The sequence below is a fragment of the Chiloscyllium plagiosum genome, unplaced genomic scaffold (assembly GCF_037043375.1).
Source record: "Chiloscyllium plagiosum isolate Xiang-an unplaced genomic scaffold, Cpla_swu_hap1 HiC_scaffold_25, whole genome shotgun sequence".
Lineage (NCBI taxonomy): Eukaryota > Metazoa > Chordata > Chondrichthyes > Orectolobiformes > Hemiscylliidae > Chiloscyllium > Chiloscyllium plagiosum.
In genome coordinates this window covers 35,198,316-35,217,959 of record NW_028270163.1, presented here as the reverse complement: position 1 = coordinate 35,217,959, position 19,644 = coordinate 35,198,316, and the positions used below count along the sequence as shown (strand labels likewise).

General features: G+C 39.1%; 1 protein-coding gene and 1 long non-coding RNA gene across 7 annotated transcripts in view; one reads left to right on the top strand and one right to left on the bottom strand.

Annotated features, from left to right (window-relative positions):
- LOC122562153 (uncharacterized) overlaps positions 1–8,377 on the bottom strand; it is a 103,330-nt gene extending 94,953 nt beyond the window's left edge. Inside the window, exons 1-2 of the long non-coding RNA XR_006315246.2 lie at positions 8,253–8,377; positions 2,888–2,985 (exon numbers count right to left, since the gene is read on the bottom strand). This is a non-coding gene — a long non-coding RNA (uncharacterized LOC122562153). The remainder of the gene's footprint in view (positions 1–2,887; positions 2,986–8,252) is intronic.
- sdk2b (sidekick cell adhesion molecule 2b) overlaps positions 1–19,644 on the top strand; it is a 1,001,963-nt gene that overhangs the window by 801,066 nt on the left and 181,253 nt on the right. For all 6 annotated transcript variants that reach the window (XM_088000610.1, XM_088000613.1, XM_088000611.1 and 3 more), the window contains 3 exons: positions 6,324–6,461; positions 7,164–7,325; positions 8,264–8,389. In XM_088000610.1, coding sequence (XP_087856736.1) covers positions 6,324–6,461; positions 7,164–7,325; positions 8,264–8,389 — 426 coding nt within the window. The remainder of the gene's footprint in view (positions 1–6,323; positions 6,462–7,163; positions 7,326–8,263; positions 8,390–19,644) is intronic.

Genomic DNA, 19,644 nt, shown 5'->3' with positions numbered 1-19,644 from the left:
TATATAGCTGCCAGCATTCAATTGCTTGGAAGGACAGTGAGATCATTTCTGAATATTGAAGTCCTGATGTTACCATTCTCTTTATAAATGAACCTCTAGACCAGTAAAGCTTGAATTATCACTGCAGGTTTATCAGAATATTTTCCAGTTAATCAAGTAAATCTTTCAAATCCTTCTAATTGTCATATCCTGAAATCATATTCTAAACTCAGCAGAGGTGATTGGTGCATCTTGGTGCAAGGTGCCACCTTGTTTATACTATGATGAGGCTGAGTGACTTCAGGTACACTGTGCTGGCTCTCCCATTAATCAGCTTTTTCTTATTACCGGTCTTATCCGGCATCCTACATGAGCCTACATGAAGCAAGGACGTAGCAACACATATATGCATGATCAAATCTTTAGGCAGAAAATAATGAGATTGATTTGCATATGACAAATGATCTGTTGGTCATTCGATGGTAGCAATTGAGCAGCTTCAGCCATTTTCAGGGTGAGTTCCAATAGCATTCTGTCACTCATTCTTTCTCATACTTTGGGAACACCTGTTTCAAAGCCTGTGTCAAGATGGTAGAGCCCACTTGTCTGTGAAAATGGAGCTTAAGTACTGCACCAATCCGTTGTTCACCAGTGGATACATTTGTATATTTTTCGTTGTTCATTGGCCTCGATTGACCGAATAAATGTGCTAGTCTCTGTCTTATCCTGGGTCTATATTAGGTTATAGCTAGCAATATCTAATTCTTAACATCTTTGATTCCCCAGTTCACACATTACAAGACCATCAAGGAATACCCAAACTACTTCAAGACTCTGTGTAACCACTTTCTAGCTTATTTCCAAGGATTTTGTATTGTGATATTGCAGAAGTCTCCCTGATATTACAATAAAATTTCTGCTCTGCCTTTTATTATTACCTTATTTCGAGTGAATATTATCATGTATTTCCCAATTTTGAAAATATAGATACTACATAAAGTGGAACTAAACAAGAATTCCTATCAAGCTCAAACCAATAAAAGCAACATGGTGTGGCATGGTGGCTCAGTGGTTAGCGCTGCTACCTCACAGTGCTAGGGACTGGGTTCGAATCCAGCCTCAGGCCACTGATTGTCACGTTTTCCCTGTGTCTGCATGGGTTTCCTCTGGGTGCTCCAGTTTCCTCGCACAATCTAAAGATGTGCAGATTAGGGTGAGTTGGCTGTGCTGAATTGCTCGTAGTGTTTAGGCATGTGTAGGTTAGGTGCATTAGTCAGGGGTAAATGTAGAGTAATAAGGTAGGGGAATGGATCTGGGTGGGCTACCCTTCGGAGTGTAGGTGTGGACTTGTTGGGCCAAATAGCCTGTTTCTACTCTGTAAGAATTCTAAAACAAACATAATGAATTCTGGCCAAGTGCATACCCAACTTTTGTACATCAATATCTTATATTAAAAAAGACTACATGAAATCTCAAAAAATAATGAAAACACTCAGGAGTTATTTTAATGCTGCAAAAATTTGAAGTCAACAGCCTTCACAGAATCTCTGTCACAGTTATTGAGGATTCTTCTTGGGAAGATAAGAAAGTCAAATATTCTGATCAACATCTAACATCAGCCTTAAATCAGTCATAGCTATTTGTTTACCATCTTGTGTTGAACTCCCAAGTTACATCAGTTTCAGACATGGCAATTAGCTTGTGGAATGAATGTTGCACTTTGACCATTTTATTGTGTACTTCCTCACACAAGCTGTTGATTCTTAGAGTCTGAACTCTCTTCAGTGTAGGTAGCATTGAAAAACATTTCTGCCAAACCAGTATAGTCACAGGTTCCCATCATGTTGAATGTATGAAACAAATTTCTTATGCCAATATAGCTAATCACAAGGGGAAATAATGGTGAAGTGGTAACATTGCTGGACTAGTTATCGAGAATTTCAGACTAATGTTCTTGGGACACTCATGGGTTTGAATCCCATAATGGTAGATGTTGAAATTTAAATTCTATAACAATCTGAGATTATAGAATGTTACATCTGACTCCTCCAAGATCCTAAGTTATTCCTCCAACAAACCATTAAATTAGGTGGTGCTGAAGGCACTGCTCAGTACTAACGCTTTCTGATTCTTACACCCTTATAAAATGAAGATCATCATCCATCTTAAATTTAAACTCCACCTTATTGATAATGCCAGGAATCCCTTCATGACTACTAAGTTTAATCGGGAGGTTGTTTTCTTACTGGAAACAAATCTGTAGTTTGTAAAGCTGTTACTGGTGCAGCTGGGAGTCCCTGAATGTCAAACTCTACCGAATAAGTGAATAATATTCAACACATGATTGTTTTCATAACCCATGAAATGCCCGCTTCTTCATTGGAAAGAAAACAGAAACCACTTTGACATCCGATAACTAAACAAAAACCAGGGATCACTCCTAGGATTTTTCTGGGCTACGTGGTCAAAATAAGCTGTCACAGCAGCCAGTTTCTTAAATTACAAATCCCTAATATGAAAAATTATAGCTGACATCACTGTCTTTTTAAGGCTACTTACAAAAGCCATAGAACAGAACTACTATTAACTGTCTTTTTATGGACTCCCTATTAGCAAGTAAATAAAAATAAGTTTTATCAAAAACTATGGCACAGCAGGGAAGCTGACATAAAAGGCCTTTATGCAGAAAAATTGATAGTGCAGTTTTAGCAATCATAGTTTTTACATGAATGTAGCTTGTTTCTTCTATCCTTCAAATATTCTCATAAACAATCCTCATTGTGCACATATTGCCAAACCCAGAAAGAAGAAGGATACAAAAACACATAATGCCAGAGAATGTGAAATTGGTTTCTACAAACAATTGACAATTACTTTTTGCAATGGTCTTCATCATTGTTATAATTACCTGGAGAACTGATGGATGGACGTCAAGTCTTGCCTTATTAAGAAAGAAGAAATGCAGGTGTCCACCCACCCTGGCTGCTTCAAAACAGTAGCTATTTCCTGTTAAATAATCATTAAATTGATTAATTGGCTACAAAGTGACATTGGAAGCTTGAATTATTTCTAATGTCAACGCATCACTATATTTCCAACATTATTAAATATGTTTTGATTACAAAAAGCTCCTAGCCTGGAAATAATCTGCATTTTATTAGATAAAATGACTGAAATTGCACATTGGAGACAGAGCATGAGTTATATGGTTTAGGTACTGCTGATCCTTTAAAGATAAAAATGTTTTCAATATTATTTGGAACAAAACAAATCCACATAGTATTTAATGTTGAACTTACTGGGGCAAAGTCTTAGACAATTTCTCAAAACAAATGTTCTTTGTCTATTAATGCTCATAAACATCTAGTATCTTCAAGAACTGCAAGAAACTGGTAAGTGCTCATAGGCCAAATGATGAAAGGATTCCTTCTAGGTTGAAACAGATTAGCAAAACAGATGAGCAATAGGCTAAAACCCACAGTCCAAAGATGTGCAGGTCAGGTGAATTGGCCATGCTAAATTGCCCGTAGTGTTAGGTAAGGGGTAAATGTAGGGGTATGGGTGGTTTGCGCTTCGGCGGGGCGGTGTGGACTTGTTGGGCCGAAGGGCCTGTTTCCACATTGTAAGTGATCTAATCTAATCTAATCTAAAACATCTTTTAAAAATAAGGAAAGAATGTGTAAGGATTCTATTTGCATTTCAAACTACTTCACTATCACTGTTCTAGGTGGAGAAATAAAGCAGCCAGTTTATACAAAGCAAGATACCAGAAATATCAAAGTAAAAATAACCTATTTTAGTTATATCAGTTGAGGAATAAATGATAGCTATAACCCTGGGAAAGCTTAACTGCTGTTCTTTGATAGGACCCATAGGACCTGGCGGAAAGACCTGACTAAGCTAAAAAAAGCCTTGGTTAAACATTTCATTTGAAAGACAGCACTTTCATCAGTACAGCGATTGCTAAGTACTGCTCTGGAGTGTCAGCCTGGAATATACATGAGGAAGAAAGGTGAAAGTAAGACAGAGCTAAAGAAGACATTGCAAAGGAGTAACGGGGGGGGCAGCAGAAGCACTTACAGGGGTTAGATTGTATGGTCAGTGGAGAAGAAGTAGGAAATGGGTATAAACAATATGTTGCATTAGTAAGAAATGCCTCCAGGTTGTTGTAACTGTCAGGAGAGTCAACTCCAGTGTTTGTTTGTTTGAAATACACTATGACTGTACAGTTTCGAACTGTGACTACATATATAAAGACTATTTTATGAATAAAGTATATTTTTGAAATAAAAAAAATTACTCGCAGGACTCAGTGAGAGACACTCATTGTTCTGCCCAAAACGTGTTGGTCATTCAGAGCAAGGAGTTAACCCTGACTGAGTATTGCAGACTGGCCATTCCAAGGTTCAGAGCTATGTACTGAGTGACGAACTAAAGCTTTGGGCAGCTGCCGCCAAGGCACAGTGGGAAAAGACCACCATCCAAATCTTTCTGCCAAAGTACATTCAGTTAACAGACCTTCCCAGTATCTCAAATGTATGTAAATATAGTCCTGTATAAGTAAGAAATGCCTTGGGTTTTGATTGTTCTCCATATATAAGGAATACAGAACCAAACTGATCTAGTGACTGTGTGCATATAAAAAGTTTTATGAATACAGTATATTTTGAAATTAAAAAAGGGATCATTTTGACATTTTCTCTTCTTCTCTCTCCCACGCCTCTGTTGCTTCCCTCTTTACTGCCGCATCCCTTTTGTCTTTCCACGATATCAGCTTTCATGTTCTGCTCTCCCTCTTTCAACTGACTCATTAACCTGACTTTCACTTTCTTTGTCAAGTCAATCCTGCTCCTAATCATCTACCTTACTCCAACATTTCCCTCCTTTCACCAACTCTCACCTATTTTTCCCTTTCCCCATCTCTGCCCTTCCTTTTGCTTCCCATTTTATTAACTTTTTTTCCATCTCCCCTATACCCTGCTCTCTGCCTCTCCCCCTTCATTCTCCACCCCTTCCCTCCTTATCACTTTTCTCCCATTTTTACCACTGGTTACATATCAGAAAATATAATGCGGATTAGTGGATAAGACCATATGTAATCTCCAGGTGAAGTGGAAGCAAAGTGTAGAAGATAATTGAAACAGAATGTGGTGTATTATAGATCATTCAGCGAGGCAGCATTGTTGTGGCAACACACACTGTAATGTACAAGCTGTCGAAAAAAGACAGGGTAGTGATGATAGAGACTCCATCTTTCTTCTGATCGTCATAGCTGATCAGGAATCTTCCTACTCCTAACAATGGTGTATGTTGGAAGGATTTGTACATTGATAATCACATTGTTTGGCAATAGTACGGATGCACCTTCTGGTCTTGGATGCAACTTCTGTCTGTGTGGAGTTTGCAAGTTCTCCCCGTGTCTGTGTGGGTTTCTTCAGGGTGCTCCGGTTTCCTCCCACAGTCCAAAGATGTGCAGGTTAGGTGAATTGGTCATGCTAAATTGCTTGTAGTGTTAGGTGCATTAGTTGGGGGGAATAGGTCTGGGTGGGTTACTCTTCGGAGGGTCGGTGTGGACTAGTTGAGCCGAAGGACCTGTTTCCACACTGTAGAGAATCTAATCTAATCTAAACCTAGAGTCTCTGGCTAAGAGGGAAAGGTGCTGTATCTCAAACCTCTGAAAAAGGACAAGAAGATACCAAACATGTTCCATTTTAAACTTATCGATCGATGCTGACTTTCATGTATCACTATAATTTGAAAATATTGTTTATTGTTAAATAGCAAGACCAAATAACAATTTTGAAAGCAGAACTGCAAATTGAAGCTTCAGTGTATTTTCCTGTACTGGCTGGGAACATAGCGTGAGGGAGAAAACTGAGATTCACTGAGTAGTCTTTGTATTTTTGGCATGATACCTTTACAAGTTCAATTTCCATAATGAATTTGGGCTTAAGAGTGTATAATGAAAAAGGTTGACAGAAATATGGAACAAAAGCCTGACAATAGAATGTTTGGCAGAAAATCTGTTTGGATGTAATTTCTTTAAAAATATAAATACATACAGAGGCACAACACACATTCTCAATTTTGCTCCATTTTTTAGCTTCTGTCTGTTTCTTCTCAACATCGCTTTCTTGCTTTTAGCCTGAATGCTTTGTTTAGTTTGGACTCCTCACAAGGCATGTGAAATTATGATGTGAATAGGAAATATTAAATACTAAAATATTTTTACTAATAGTGCAATCTTAAAAGAACTCTCTTATCATGCATCCTCTCTCCTCATTGTATGATTAGAGATTACAGATAAGTGTGACTGATTAACAATGCTATTTTTCCATGAACAGCTCCAAGCGCTCCAAGCTACATTCGATTCAGTGAACTTACAACAACCTCTGTGAATGTATCCTGGGGAGCCCCAAAATATCCAAATGGAATAATTGAAGGATATCGACTAGTTTATGAGCCTTGCACACCTGTTGATGGTAAACATATAGTTTGTAAATCTATTCTTAAAAACAATTATCGTAGTATGTGCAGAAGGTAGACAAACAGCAGAAGGAATGCACCTCATTGAGAAATATAATCAATTAAAGTTTCCTAATTTTTACAATCTCCCTTTTATGTCCATTTTGTATTATTCAGTTAATTATCTGCAGAATAGTAAGTTTACCAGCAATGATTCTGCTATGAAATAAATCATAGAAATAAAATAAATAGCAGTATGAACAAAGGCAGAAAACAATTTTAAAGTGCCCCAATAATAAACACTGTAATGAGAAAGAAAATAAAATTGAAAGAAGGAAACAAATATAGTAAGTAACAAAAACTTGCTGACATTTATTTTTGCTCTCAGCCTGAATGCTGTGATTAGTTTGGACTCCTCACATGCCATATGACATTTAATCAAGAGTAGTTGTCAACTGCCAAAAACTTCAATTGGGCACCTGTGTATATGTAAATACTCCACAGCAGGGCATGCATAGTCAGAAGAAGAGAAAGAACTTGGCAGAAGAGTGAGAGAAAAAAATTATGGAATGTGACTGTATTCAGATTTACTGATTTCTAATTTCGAAGTGAATATTTGTACTTGTTTGCCTTTTTCCCATAATTAATCTGTGCAATTGGATGTATATTGCCCTTGTATGTTGCAAACTGGCTGATTCAGTAATTCTGTCATTGTACAGGAGTCAGTAAGATTGTAACTGTGGATGTGAAGGGAAATACTCCTCGATGGATGAAAATTAAAGACCTGTCAGATGGTGTGACTTACACTTATCGAATAAAAGCAAAAACATACACGTATGGACCAGAAGTTGAGGCAAATATTACCACTGGACCTGGAGAAGGTATCTCCATTTCGTTTTTTATTCTCCAAATCATATTCTAACCCATTGGAATTGTTTTGAGTTGCAAATATTTATAATATTGACCTAAAATAACTTCACGTGCTGCCAGAGTGGGTTATGATCAGGAGTTTAAATTTCCACATGGATCCCAAGACCAAGAGATAAAGCAATAATATTGTGTTGTTTGAGAATTCTGTTTCCCAGAAAAGTCTGTCAGGGTTGGAGAATAGTTCAGTCTCCATATAAATCATGTCTCTTTTTAACATTTTATATGAAAAAAATCTGACTTTTTTGTTTAGAATAGCTCGACTTTCCAATATTGTTTTAAAAAAGCAGTTTGTAGTGCTGGTCCTGTACGTTCCCTTTGTTCTGGTGACAAAGAATATCTGCTGCCTATAACCTCACAATCCTATCAAATGGATTTGTGAAAAGGAACAAGGATATTGAAATGTGTGATTTCAAGTCAGCGTATGAAGAGAGGAGGGAAGAAGTGACTCAGGCTGCTGGTTAAATGATTTTGTGACAAAGAATTTCATGACCTTCCTACATTGTATTAGAAATGAATATGAGAAATGGAAGGGAAGCGGTTTATCATTTAGAAGGGAGCCAGGGATTGCAATTCTTCTCCAAATATTAACTTTTTTCTAAAATAGAAAGTGATCTGAGTCTTAGTGAACCTTTGGTAGTGGAATTCTCCTGGAATGCTAACCAATCTTTATCACCCAGTCAATATCTCACAAAATAAAGTTGACTAGTTATTTACCTTATTGCTATTTTTGAGACTCTTTATGTGTGTAACTTGGCTGGAGTTATTTCCTCCATTTTAATAATGACTACAGTTTGAAAAAAAATTTGACTGCAAGTATTTTGGTATTTCTTGTGAAAGGCAGTGTCACATGCTGTTTCGACTGATTGGATATGTTTTACCTTCCCTCAAGGTGCTCCTGGTCCTCCAGGTGAGCCATTGATCTACAGGTATGGATCAGCCATTACGATTCATTGGTCCAGTGGAGATGCTGGCAAGGCACCAATTAGCCGATATGTCATTGAGGCAAGGCCATCAGGTGAGTTGTTTGATTCAGCTGATGATTGTTTCCTTCATCCATCCACCTCTATAGAATGACAAAGGCCATTTGGGAAATTATGTGAAGTTTAAGAATGATGAAATACATGATAAATACATGCTTGCAAAATACATCACTTTTTTTCTATCCAGAGTCCAGAATGTTTCTTTATTTACAGTCAACTTATATTTGATCATTTAGTCACTGTAAAGATAATTAAATAAGTGTACAATATGAGGACCATTTATTACATAAAGTAAAATGTGTAATGTTGACAAAGTAACTGGACATGGAAACAGTCTATATCTTGAAGCTAATCTTACAATCAATTCTATAACTGGGTATGTCTTCAAAAAATCCAATACAATAACTCAAATCAAACCTCCCTCTTTTTCATTTGTGATGTTTTATAAATAGCCAGTCAGAACTCAGCTAGTTTAGTTTTCAGAATATTTAAAATGCAATTTAAAACTCCCATTGATTTGAAAAGGAACATCACAGTAAAAGAGTTGGTTTACTCACTGTAATCTTCAACATAGACTTTTTGAATTCAATAAAAAATAATAGTTTACACAATCGCAAATGAATGTCACCCAAATGAACTGAGCTGTGCCATAGTTGACAGGTTGGCTTTCTGTCTCACCCATTCCTGTACAGTATTTTCCTTGTGGCCTCAAATGAGATGGAGGCTGCTTCTCTGTGTCTGCGTGTGGCTGGGATTGTCTTAGTGGAGGTTCTTGTCATGGAGGTGCAAGTAAGGACAAGGGAAGACTCTGTCGAAGTGTCTGCATAGATAGTCCCTCAATCTATGGGACTAATGAAGGAAACCATGGGTGATGAGAGGTGAGACCAAGGTCTGAAAGAGTAATACAAATGGAATCACTGAGCTGCTTCAGGCGATCCTAGGCTTGGCCCTGCTCACATGACTGCCTTATTCCCCAGAGGTAGTGTGAATGCATCACACCACTAAAAATACACAAGGGTGGAGGGTGAATTTGCCCCCAGTTGCCCAGAAAAAAAATCAATCACAGGGAATGACCAGTCAGAGCATATCTTCTTTGTACATGAGAGACAGAATTAGAGAAGACACTCCTCCATTCACTAGAGAGCCTGCAAGGGGTATAGAAAAACGAGACTGCAAGAGAAGAAGAAGGAAGCCGCTCCGGCAGAACCAGGATAAGTTTTGGAAATGTTCAGCACATCTGGTGGCATCTGTGCAAAGAGAAATAGAGGGAACTAACCCATCGTCAGAACGAGTGCAGATTGTTGTTCTGAAGCATTGACTTGATATCTCCCTCCACAGATGTTGCCTTGCTTGCTGAGTATTTCCAGTTACTTCTGTTTATAATTCAGATTTCCAGCAGCTGCATACTTAGTTCTCCTTATTTATGTTCAATGCAAGTTACTTGTAAATGTTAATTTTAATTTAAAATAATAAAAGTCAGAGGATTTGAAGCGTCTTTTTCCTGTTAACGCCCACTTGGGTAAATACTGTATATACTGCATATTACTGTAAATAAATTGGTTGCTGCTGATTTACCAAAAGGTTTTGCTATTTTTAAATTTGGACATAAAACCAGGATGCACCATTTGCGTGTGTGAATTCCAGATATTCTTTGAGGTTCTTCTTTATGGTACTTGTGGAGTTCAAGTCTGTTAGATGTTGCTGCACAAATATTGCATATAGCCAGGCTTAATGAAGAGCTGGTTGAGTAATATGAATGACCAGGTTGTATGTAATTGTCTGAAAAAACCATGATTGGTGGGTGGATAAGGTCTGTGAGGTTTGTTTCACATCTCCAACTCACCCATTTCTGATTTTAACAGACATAACCTGAAGGGTGGGCTAATAACCAACTTGGCACAAGATGGCAGGTTGAATCTTAACTATGATACTGTGACTATGAACTTCATTGTGACTCTGCTTTTGGAATTCAAGGGTTAGCAGCTGCGTTTTCAAAGTCTCAGGAAACTGAGCACCACTTCCTGATGATGACTTGGCAGATTCATAAGGCCAAAGCCTTTATGTTTATCTTTGTAAATGGCAAGGAGTCTCCATAGTGTGTCTTAATCCACCTGAAGAATTTATCACCTTTTCATCTGCACCTTCACCAGTTTCCAAATGCTCCTCATGCATCTCCTCCGATCACATTAGTGACTTCCCATTCCCCAAAGGCCTCAAAAAATCTGTTCAAATCCTGGTCACATATTTGTGTCAAGAGTTGGCTGATCAAGTCAGACATGATCTTGTGACTAGAAGATGAGGTGGAAGTCGAAAGCTTCATGAGGGTAGAATAGAACAACGATCATGCCAAATAAATATAACATTTTGAATGAACAAGTGATATTTAAGGCATTTTAGTGAGCACCTGTGAATTATGAAATTGAAAAGTGATTTTCAAGAACTGTAATATGTTAACTTGTAGAGAAGCCAATGAACTGTGTCCTATTGCCTGTGACCGCTGTTGAAACATGTTCTAGTTTTCAATTCATTCAAAACTGCTGAACCTTTGCTTTATGGTGCATGAAAGCTTAATTTGATTTATATCATCATGACTTCATGGTTGGTAGATATTATGAAATAATAGGTTTCTTTAACTCAATGCTGCTCTAGCTTCTTGACAGCTTAAAGGGGACCCACATCCCTTGGAATGACACTAAAGCAAAGAGATTTGAATTTCCTAGATTTAAATGCATGCTGACTTAGTTGACCCCAAGTTATGCAAAGGTTGGTGTTTTTATTTGGCCTGAGTGTTTCTGGGGTAGGAAGGGAGAATAGAATTCTACATCATTCAAATATTTCTCTCTGGATTTTTGAACTTGTAACACGCATCAGGGTTGCTGAAAGACAATTAGTTTTGGAATATTGTATGTTAATATTTTACTTCAGTACCAGAAAATATTATTACATTAAATTTAAATCTGTTCTAGTTAAACATGCTCTAGCTTTATGTGCTCTGGCTGATAACTGAGCCAATAAAGGCACTGTTTCTTGTGAAACTGATGGTGAAAAAACAAGAAGAACCTCGGTTTATACTGGCCCAGAATTACTCAATTTTAGCCAGAGCAGACATTTGTGTATCAGTTTTAACCTCATTAACAATGGGCTGCTAAGAAAATAATCAAACAGGATTTCAACTCCAATCACCAGTGAACATAGAACATGACAGTGCAGTACATGCCTTTCAGCCATCAATGTTGCGCCAACCTGTGGAACCAATTTGAAACCTATCTATCCTTCACCTTTCTATTTTCATCCATGTATTTATCCAATTACCATTTAAATGCCCTTAAACTTGGTGAGTCTACTACTGTTGCAGAGAGTGCATTCCACACCCCAATACACTCTGAGTAAAGACATTAGTATTCGTGTCAACTTGGTTTGACATGAGGTTGGTTTTGGATGTGAGTTTCCAAAAATCAAATAATCTGCTATGACTCATGGATTAAATATTTTAGCAGTTTCTATGGTGATTCCATTTTAAATATTGATGGTATGCTTCTGGTAGTTGTAGACATTAGGAGCTTTCAAGTTGGATAAAGAACAAGACTATTCCTGCAGTATCTAAAGGTTGGCAGAGATACTCCACTACTGAGTTTTGGCAACTAAAATGCAAAAGAAAACCTACAGCATCAAGATTCACTAATGTGCAAACAGTTTTGTATGATATCAGGAAGAAGGGTGTGATGTAGTTTGGTGTGTAACAACACTGGCTCCAAAAGGAGAGCAGAATAGATGTGGTAACAAAAGTGGCCATCCCAACTAATATATGGCAATTCAACATAGGAAAAATGTAATCAAGCAAATCAGCTACAGCTTTGATGAAGGCACTATCAAATATGCCAGACACATGTAGTCTTCTCTAGTCACATTAAGGAACTTGTTCCTTCACTCATGGCCTTAAAAGTAATTGCCCACATGGTATGCAATTGCTTTGTACATGGATTTGCCATCAAATCCATTGGAGTCTGGTTGCTGATGCCTGGGTTATACAGGACTTCACGTGCACTTAAAAGGTTAACAATGTATTCTCATCTTTAGCCCGAGGCTGTTGTCTCTTTTGCTACTGCCTTGGATCATAGCAGAATGGTGTTTATCTCTGGATCCTTCAAGCTTCTTTAAAGTGTAAAATTGTGTCATGTGTATCATGATTGCTGAACACCTCCCGAATGATCTGTTTGAAACCTGTCATCAAACTGCCAATGATATGCTCTGTAATTAGTAGTTGAACATAAATCATTGCTGTGCTTGTCAGCTGTTGCCTTTGGAAAGCACACATGTGTTATAAGCCATGACTCTAGATGATGACCTTGATCTCTAGGGTTATAATCTGAGGTTCAGCTTTCTGTGGTAAAGAGAGCTGACATGGTTGTGATCCTCAAAATAAAGACAATTGGCCCAGATTTTCCAATTAGTTTTGAAAATTCTATTTCTAACCCTGACCAGATGAAAAATTAGCTTCCTACCTTTAGGCGACTACTCCACTGGACATTCTTGCATAGGGGCCTCTTGTTATCAACAGAGCAATGATGATCACTTTTATTGAAACCAGGCTCCCTTTTACAGCATTCACTGTACTGTATTCTGTGAATTAAAAATCCCAACAGCACAACCAGCCACTTTGAGAGCTCATGGTAGGGATAGATATGAAAGTTAAGTGCTGAGTTATGGTCTTGCTAGCTGGGTGAAGTGGTAGGGTGGTAAGTGGGTGAAGAGTCAGGTCTAGGGATTGGCAGCTTGGCAGAGTGAGGGGTGGGATTTATGTCAGTCTAGCATGAAGTGCTGAGGTGGTGGAGTATTGGGCTGAGGTCGGAACCTGCAGAGCCGGGGTGGGGGGGGGGGTGAATGATGGGTGGATCAGGTCTAGCAGGATCTATCTGGGCTGAGGGGGTCAGGTCCAGCATGGCTGTTGGGTCGTAAGGTCAAGGGGATATTGTTGAAGGTGGTCGGTGGTGAGTCAGGGAGCCAATTTAACAGTTACTCACTAATTGTAGTCAGATTTTAATCCTGCAACATTTCCTGAATAACTATTTTGCTTCACTGATTCAGCACCCTCTGAATTCTCTGACATTAATGGGCTTTATCAGAGGGTTCCAGATGCAAGGAAATAATTCAATTTCTCAGGCAATTTCCAGGAAGTCAGCTGCGTCGGGAATTCCACAGAGTTGCAACATAGTGCTCCAAATAACACCTTGATATCTGAGCCATTGTGACAGCTGTTTAGGAAGAAACCTTTCATTTGCCTGATTATTGAAAGTCACAAATAAGATGCAAATCGGGAAACTGTGATCCTTTCCTGTTGATGTAATGCTGACATGAATCAAAAGGGCTTTGAGTTCCACTCCTTGAAACCATGCCAGCCAGTAAACTGCAATGTCATGTGGGAACAGTCAATAGGAAACTGGTGAACTGGCAAGCTGTAGAAAACAATATATACATGAGTTACTTTGTGCAGATGTACCAGAAATTTGGTATGAAAAGTAATTCATCACTTATCATTTGTCGTTTGAATTTGGAATGGGGTAACTAGCTTTCATGTTCTCTATTAATCCAAAATGTCGTTATGAAATAACAGAAGCAAAGCTTACCATGCCACTTTATCAAGATGATGTATAGTTGTGTGTAAGTTTATTTGTTTCCTGATCCATACCGACCAACTCATTTTTGGTTTTGATAGTCACCACATTGTCTCTCCTTCACACAGTAGCTTTCAGCTACACCAAGTTTATTCAACAGTCATCACTCATTATCTACCCTCAGATATGAGGAATAACTATTTGTTTCAGAGAATGATACCCTTTTAGCAAGGATCAGTGACCAGGAAAGCAGAAGAGAACACTGGAGTAGACAAAGTGAGGCTGCACAGTTACCCATTGAGCTCTCTGAATTATAAATCACTGAATTGTTTGCAACTTCCATATTAATCTGTTAGGTTGGCGTTATATACTCTCCAAGCAGCATTAAGTAGTTGCAGTGTGAGCAACTACTAGGTTGGCGTTATATACTCTACAAGCAGCATTAAGTAGTTGCAGTGTGAGCTCGTCTCAACATTAATCCCAGATAACGGCTTAGGGTTAATACCTTTGAAGCAAAGGCCAAAATATTGAATGTTCCATCAATGGCATAAACCTCATTAATGAGATATCAGATTACCTGTGTGAGACTGATTTTCTGCTTGCCATATGGTCTTAGGCTCACAGCTGTCATAAACAATGCCAAAAGAACAGTATGCTAAAGTCAGAACTTTAGAAAGTTAGGCATATTGTAGAAAGACTAGGAGAATCACCATTTTCCTGATGAAGGGCACTTGCCCAAAACATCGATTCCCTTGCTCCTCAGATGCTGCCTGACCTGCTGTGCTTTTCCAGCAACGCACTCTTGACTCTGACCTCCAGCATCTGCAGTCCTCACTTTCTCCAGCTTGTAAAAAGAGACATTTTTGAAAGAGGTGGCCTTTCTTTGTTCTTGGGTTATACCAAATTGGTTTTATCCTTCTGTCAGTGAGATCTGTATTAATTATTATCTGGTGTTGATAGAGTGGGGCATCAAGGTTTTCCCTTTAGTCTTGATTTTGCACCCTATGGCTTAAAAAGACACATTAATATCGTGGCTTGCTGGAAATGTGACTTGATGACACAACTGCTCGGGAAACAGGGCACCTGCAACATTAATCAACAATGTATCTCCTTAACAAGAAAGAAGCAGAGAAACAATAGAGAGAGATAATAAATTGGAGTTAAATCAGAAACAGAAAGAAAGCAAGTTGTATTAAGAGAGAAAAATATAAAAGATATAAAAACTAAGTTAGAAAAAGTCTGAAAATTATAATTTTGACATTTTAAAATCATTTGATTGGTTATATGCAGGATGCTTCAAATTATTCCTAGTGTGAGCCAGATAATTGACTGATATTGCATTAATAACTATTTGGTTGATTTCAAAAAAGGTACTCAGACTCTTAGTTACTGGACTTTGGTGAATTTAATAGACAATTAATGTGCAAGTCCTTGTTCTTATGAGATTTTACAAGTAATGTACCTGCTAAGAATATTATGCCATTTGTGCAAACCAAAGTAAATTGACAGACAAGTGCTGTACTTACAACTCAGTTCACTTCTCTTTAATGCCTTTTTGTCATGACAATAGACAATAGACAATAGGTGCAGGAGTAGGCCATTCAGCCCCTCGAGCCTGCACCGCCATTCAATATGATCATGGCTGATCATTCCTAATCAGTATCCTTTTCCTGCCTTATCTCCATAACCCTTGATTCCACTATCTTTGAGAGCTCTATCCAACTCTTTCTTAAATGAATCCAGAGACTGGGCCTGCACTGCCCTCTGGGGCAGAGCATTCCACACAGCCACCACTCTCTGGGTGAAGAAGTTTCTCCTCATCTCTGTCCTAAATAGTCTACCCCGTATTTTTAAGCTGTCTCCTCTGGTTCGGCACTCACCCATCAGCGGAAACATGTTTGCTGCTGCCAGAGTGTCCAATCCTTTCATAATCTTATATGTCTCAATCAGATCCCCTCTCAGTCTTCTAAACTCAAGGGTATACAAGCCCAGTCGCTTCAGTCTTTAAGTGTAAGGTAATCCTGCCATTCCAGGAATTGACCTCGTGAACCTACGCTGCACTCCCTCAATAGCCAGAATGTCTTTCCTCAAATTTGGAGACCAGAACTGCACACAGTACTCCAGGTGTGGTCTCACCAGGGCCCTGTACCTCTTTGCTTCTATACTCCATTCCTCTTGTTATGAAGGCCAGCATGCTATTAGCCTTCTTCACTACCTGCTGTACCTGCATGCTTGCCTTCATTGACTGGTGTACAAGAACACCCAGATCTCTCTGTACTGCCCCTTTACCTAAATTGATTCCATTGAGGTAGTAATCTGCCTTCCTGTTCTTGCCACCAAAGTGGATAACCATACATTTATCCACATTAAACTGCATCTGCCATTTTCTATCCACTCACCTAACCTGTCCAGGTCACCCTGTAATCTCCTAACATCCTCCTCACATTTCATACTTCCACCCAGCTTTGTATCATCAGCAAATTTGCTAATGTTATTGCTGATACCATCTTCTATATCATTAACATATGTTGTAAAAAGCTGCGGTCCCAGCACGGATCCCTGCGGTACCCCACTGGTCACTGCCTGCCATTCCGAAATGGAGCCATTTATCACTACACTTTGTTTCCTATCAGCCAACCAATTTTCAATCCAATCTAGTACTTTGCCCCCAATACCATGCGCCCTAATTTTACTCACTAACCTCCTGTGTGGGACTTTATCAAAAGCTTTCTGAAAGTCCAGGTACACTACATCTACTGGATCTCCCTCGTCCATCTTCAGAGTTACATGCTCAAAAAATTCAAGAAGATTAGTCAAGCATGATTTCCCCTTCATAAATCCATTCTGACTCTGTCCTATCCTGTTACTACTATCCAGATGTGCCGTAATTTCATCCTTTATAATAGACTCCAGCATCTTTCCCACCACTGAGGTCAGACTAACTGGTCTATAATTTCCTGCTTTCTCTCTCCCACCTTTCTTAAAAAGTGGTATAACATTAGCCACCCTCCAATCCTCAGGAACCGACCCCGAATCTATCGAACTCTGGAAAATAATCATCAACGCATCCATGATTTCCCGAGCCACCTCCTTCAGTACCCTGGGATGTAGACCATCAGGCCCCGGAGACTTATCAACCTTCAGACCTAGCAGTCTCTCCAACACCAAATCCTGGCAAATGTAAATTCCCTTAAGTTCAGGTCCTTCAGCCGCTGTTACCTCAGGGAGATTGCTTGTGTCTTCCCCAGTGAACACAGATCTGAAGTACCCATTTAATTCTTCTGCCATTTCTTTGTTCCCCGTAATATATTCCCCTGTTTCTGTCTTCAAGGCCCAATTTTAGTCCTAACCATTTTTTTGCCTTGCACATACTTAAAAAAGCTTTTACTATCCTCCTTTATATTATTGGCCAGTTTACCTTCGTACCTCAGATGACAACAAAACATAATCAGAATCCATAACCCTACATAGATAGTGTACATTTAATTACATATATTTCCAAAGAGACATACAGCTTAAAAAAAATGATGAGAATGCAAATTCTGAGCCATGTCATTCAATGACTGGAAGGCCTGTGTGAACTATCCTCAACCTCAAGGGAATGCCTGGAAAGTAAAACCTGATGGGTGTCAAGGTATCTTCATGGATGGGGATGAAAGAGAAATGCACTATAAGTTGAGCATTAATCTTCTGGGATTTATCTCTGAGTGTGAATATGTTGGAAAACAAAAGAGCACTCTGTGCACGAAACGTGTTTGTGTTTTGCCCCTTTTAAGAACACATAAGAATAGTGGTTAAAAAGCAGTTTCACAACTGCTCTGTATGTGTTGAGAAAACACTGAGTCATCCATATGCTGCAGGTAATAAAAAAGGAAGTCTGTCTCTTTGCTGGAAGCCAGAAACCTAACAAAACTGCAGTCAAAAGTAAACATGACAAAGATCCCTCAGCTAACCTGCAAAGCTAAACATCTTGAAATCAATTGTTCACCTACTAACATTAATAACACACAACATAACAGTCACACCATACCATTCTCTACATTTCAAAGAATCTCCGAATTATTATATGAGCCACTTGCAATTTGGTACACAGAAACGCAGATCAGGGAGATTCATATTTGGAGCAAAGACTGCTATGGGAGAAGTGGGTTCCAGTTTGGAGGCACAAGCACTAGTCTGAGGAAAGTGGGATCTGTATCAATGGAACAGTCTCCACCTGAACCATTCTTGGACCACTTTTCTTGCTGACTACACAGAGAGGGAAGTAAAGGGGATTTCCAATAAATTGTGGGGATGGAATCAAATTTGTGAAGATGTGGTAAATGAAATAAGAATCAATACCAAAGAGAAAGATATTAATATAGAGTCATAGAGATGTACAGCATGGAAACAGACCCTTCGGTCCAACCCGTCCATGTTGACCGGATATCCCAACGCAATCTAGTCCCACCTGCCAGCACCCGGCCCATATCCCTCCAAACCCTTCCTATTCATTTCCTCATCCAAATGCCTCTTAAATGTTGCAATTGTACCAGCCTCCACCACATCCTCTGGCAGCTCATTCCATACACGTACCACCGTCTGCGTGAAAAAGTTGCCCCTTAGGTCTCTTTTATATCTTTCCCCTCTGATCCTAAACTTATGCCCTCTAGTTCTGGACTCCCTGACCCCAGGAAAAAGACTTTGTCTATTTATCCTATCCATGCCCCTCATAATTTGGTAAACCTCGACATGGTCACCCCTCAGCCTCTGACACTCCAGGGAAAACAGCCCCAGCCTGTTCAGCCTCTCCCTATAGCTCAAATCCTCCAACCCTGGCAACATCCTTGTAAATCTTTTCTGAACCTTTCAAGTTTCACAACATCTTTCCGATAGGAAGGAGACCAGAATTGCACGCAATATTCCAAAAATGGCCTAATCAATGTCCTGTACAGCCGCAACATGACCTCCCAACTCCTGTACTCAATACTCTGACCAATAAAGGAAAGCATACCAAACGCCTTCTTCACTATCCTATCTAACTGCGACGCCACTTTCAAGGAGCTATGAACCTGCACTCCAAGGTCTCTTTGTTCAGCAATACTCCCTAGGACATTACCATTAAGTGTATAAGTCCTACTAAGATTTGTTTTCCCAAAATGCAGCATCTTGCATTTATCTAAATTAAACTCCATCTGCCAGTTCTCAGCCCATTGGCCCATCTGGTCAAGATCCTGTTATAATCTGAGGTAACCCTCTTTGCTGTCCACTACACCTCCAATTTTGGTGTTATCTGCAAACTTACTACTGTACCTCTTATGCTCACATCCAAATCATTTATGTAAATGACAAAAAGTAGAGGGCCCAGCACCGATCCTTGTGGCACTCCACTGGTCACAGGCCTCAGGTCTGAAAAACAACCCTCCAACACCACCCTCTGTCTTCTACCTTTGAGCCAGTTCTGTATCCAAATGGCTAGTTCTCCCTGTATTCCATGAGATCTAACCTTGCTAATCAGTCTCCCATGGGGAACCTTGTCGAACGCTTTACTAAAGTCCATATAGATCACATCTACTGCTCTGCCCTCATCAATCCTCTTTGTTACTTCTTCAAAAAACTCAATCAAGTTTGTGAGACATGGTTTCCCATACACAAAGCCATGTTGACTATCCCTAGTCAGTCCTTGCCTTTTCAAATAC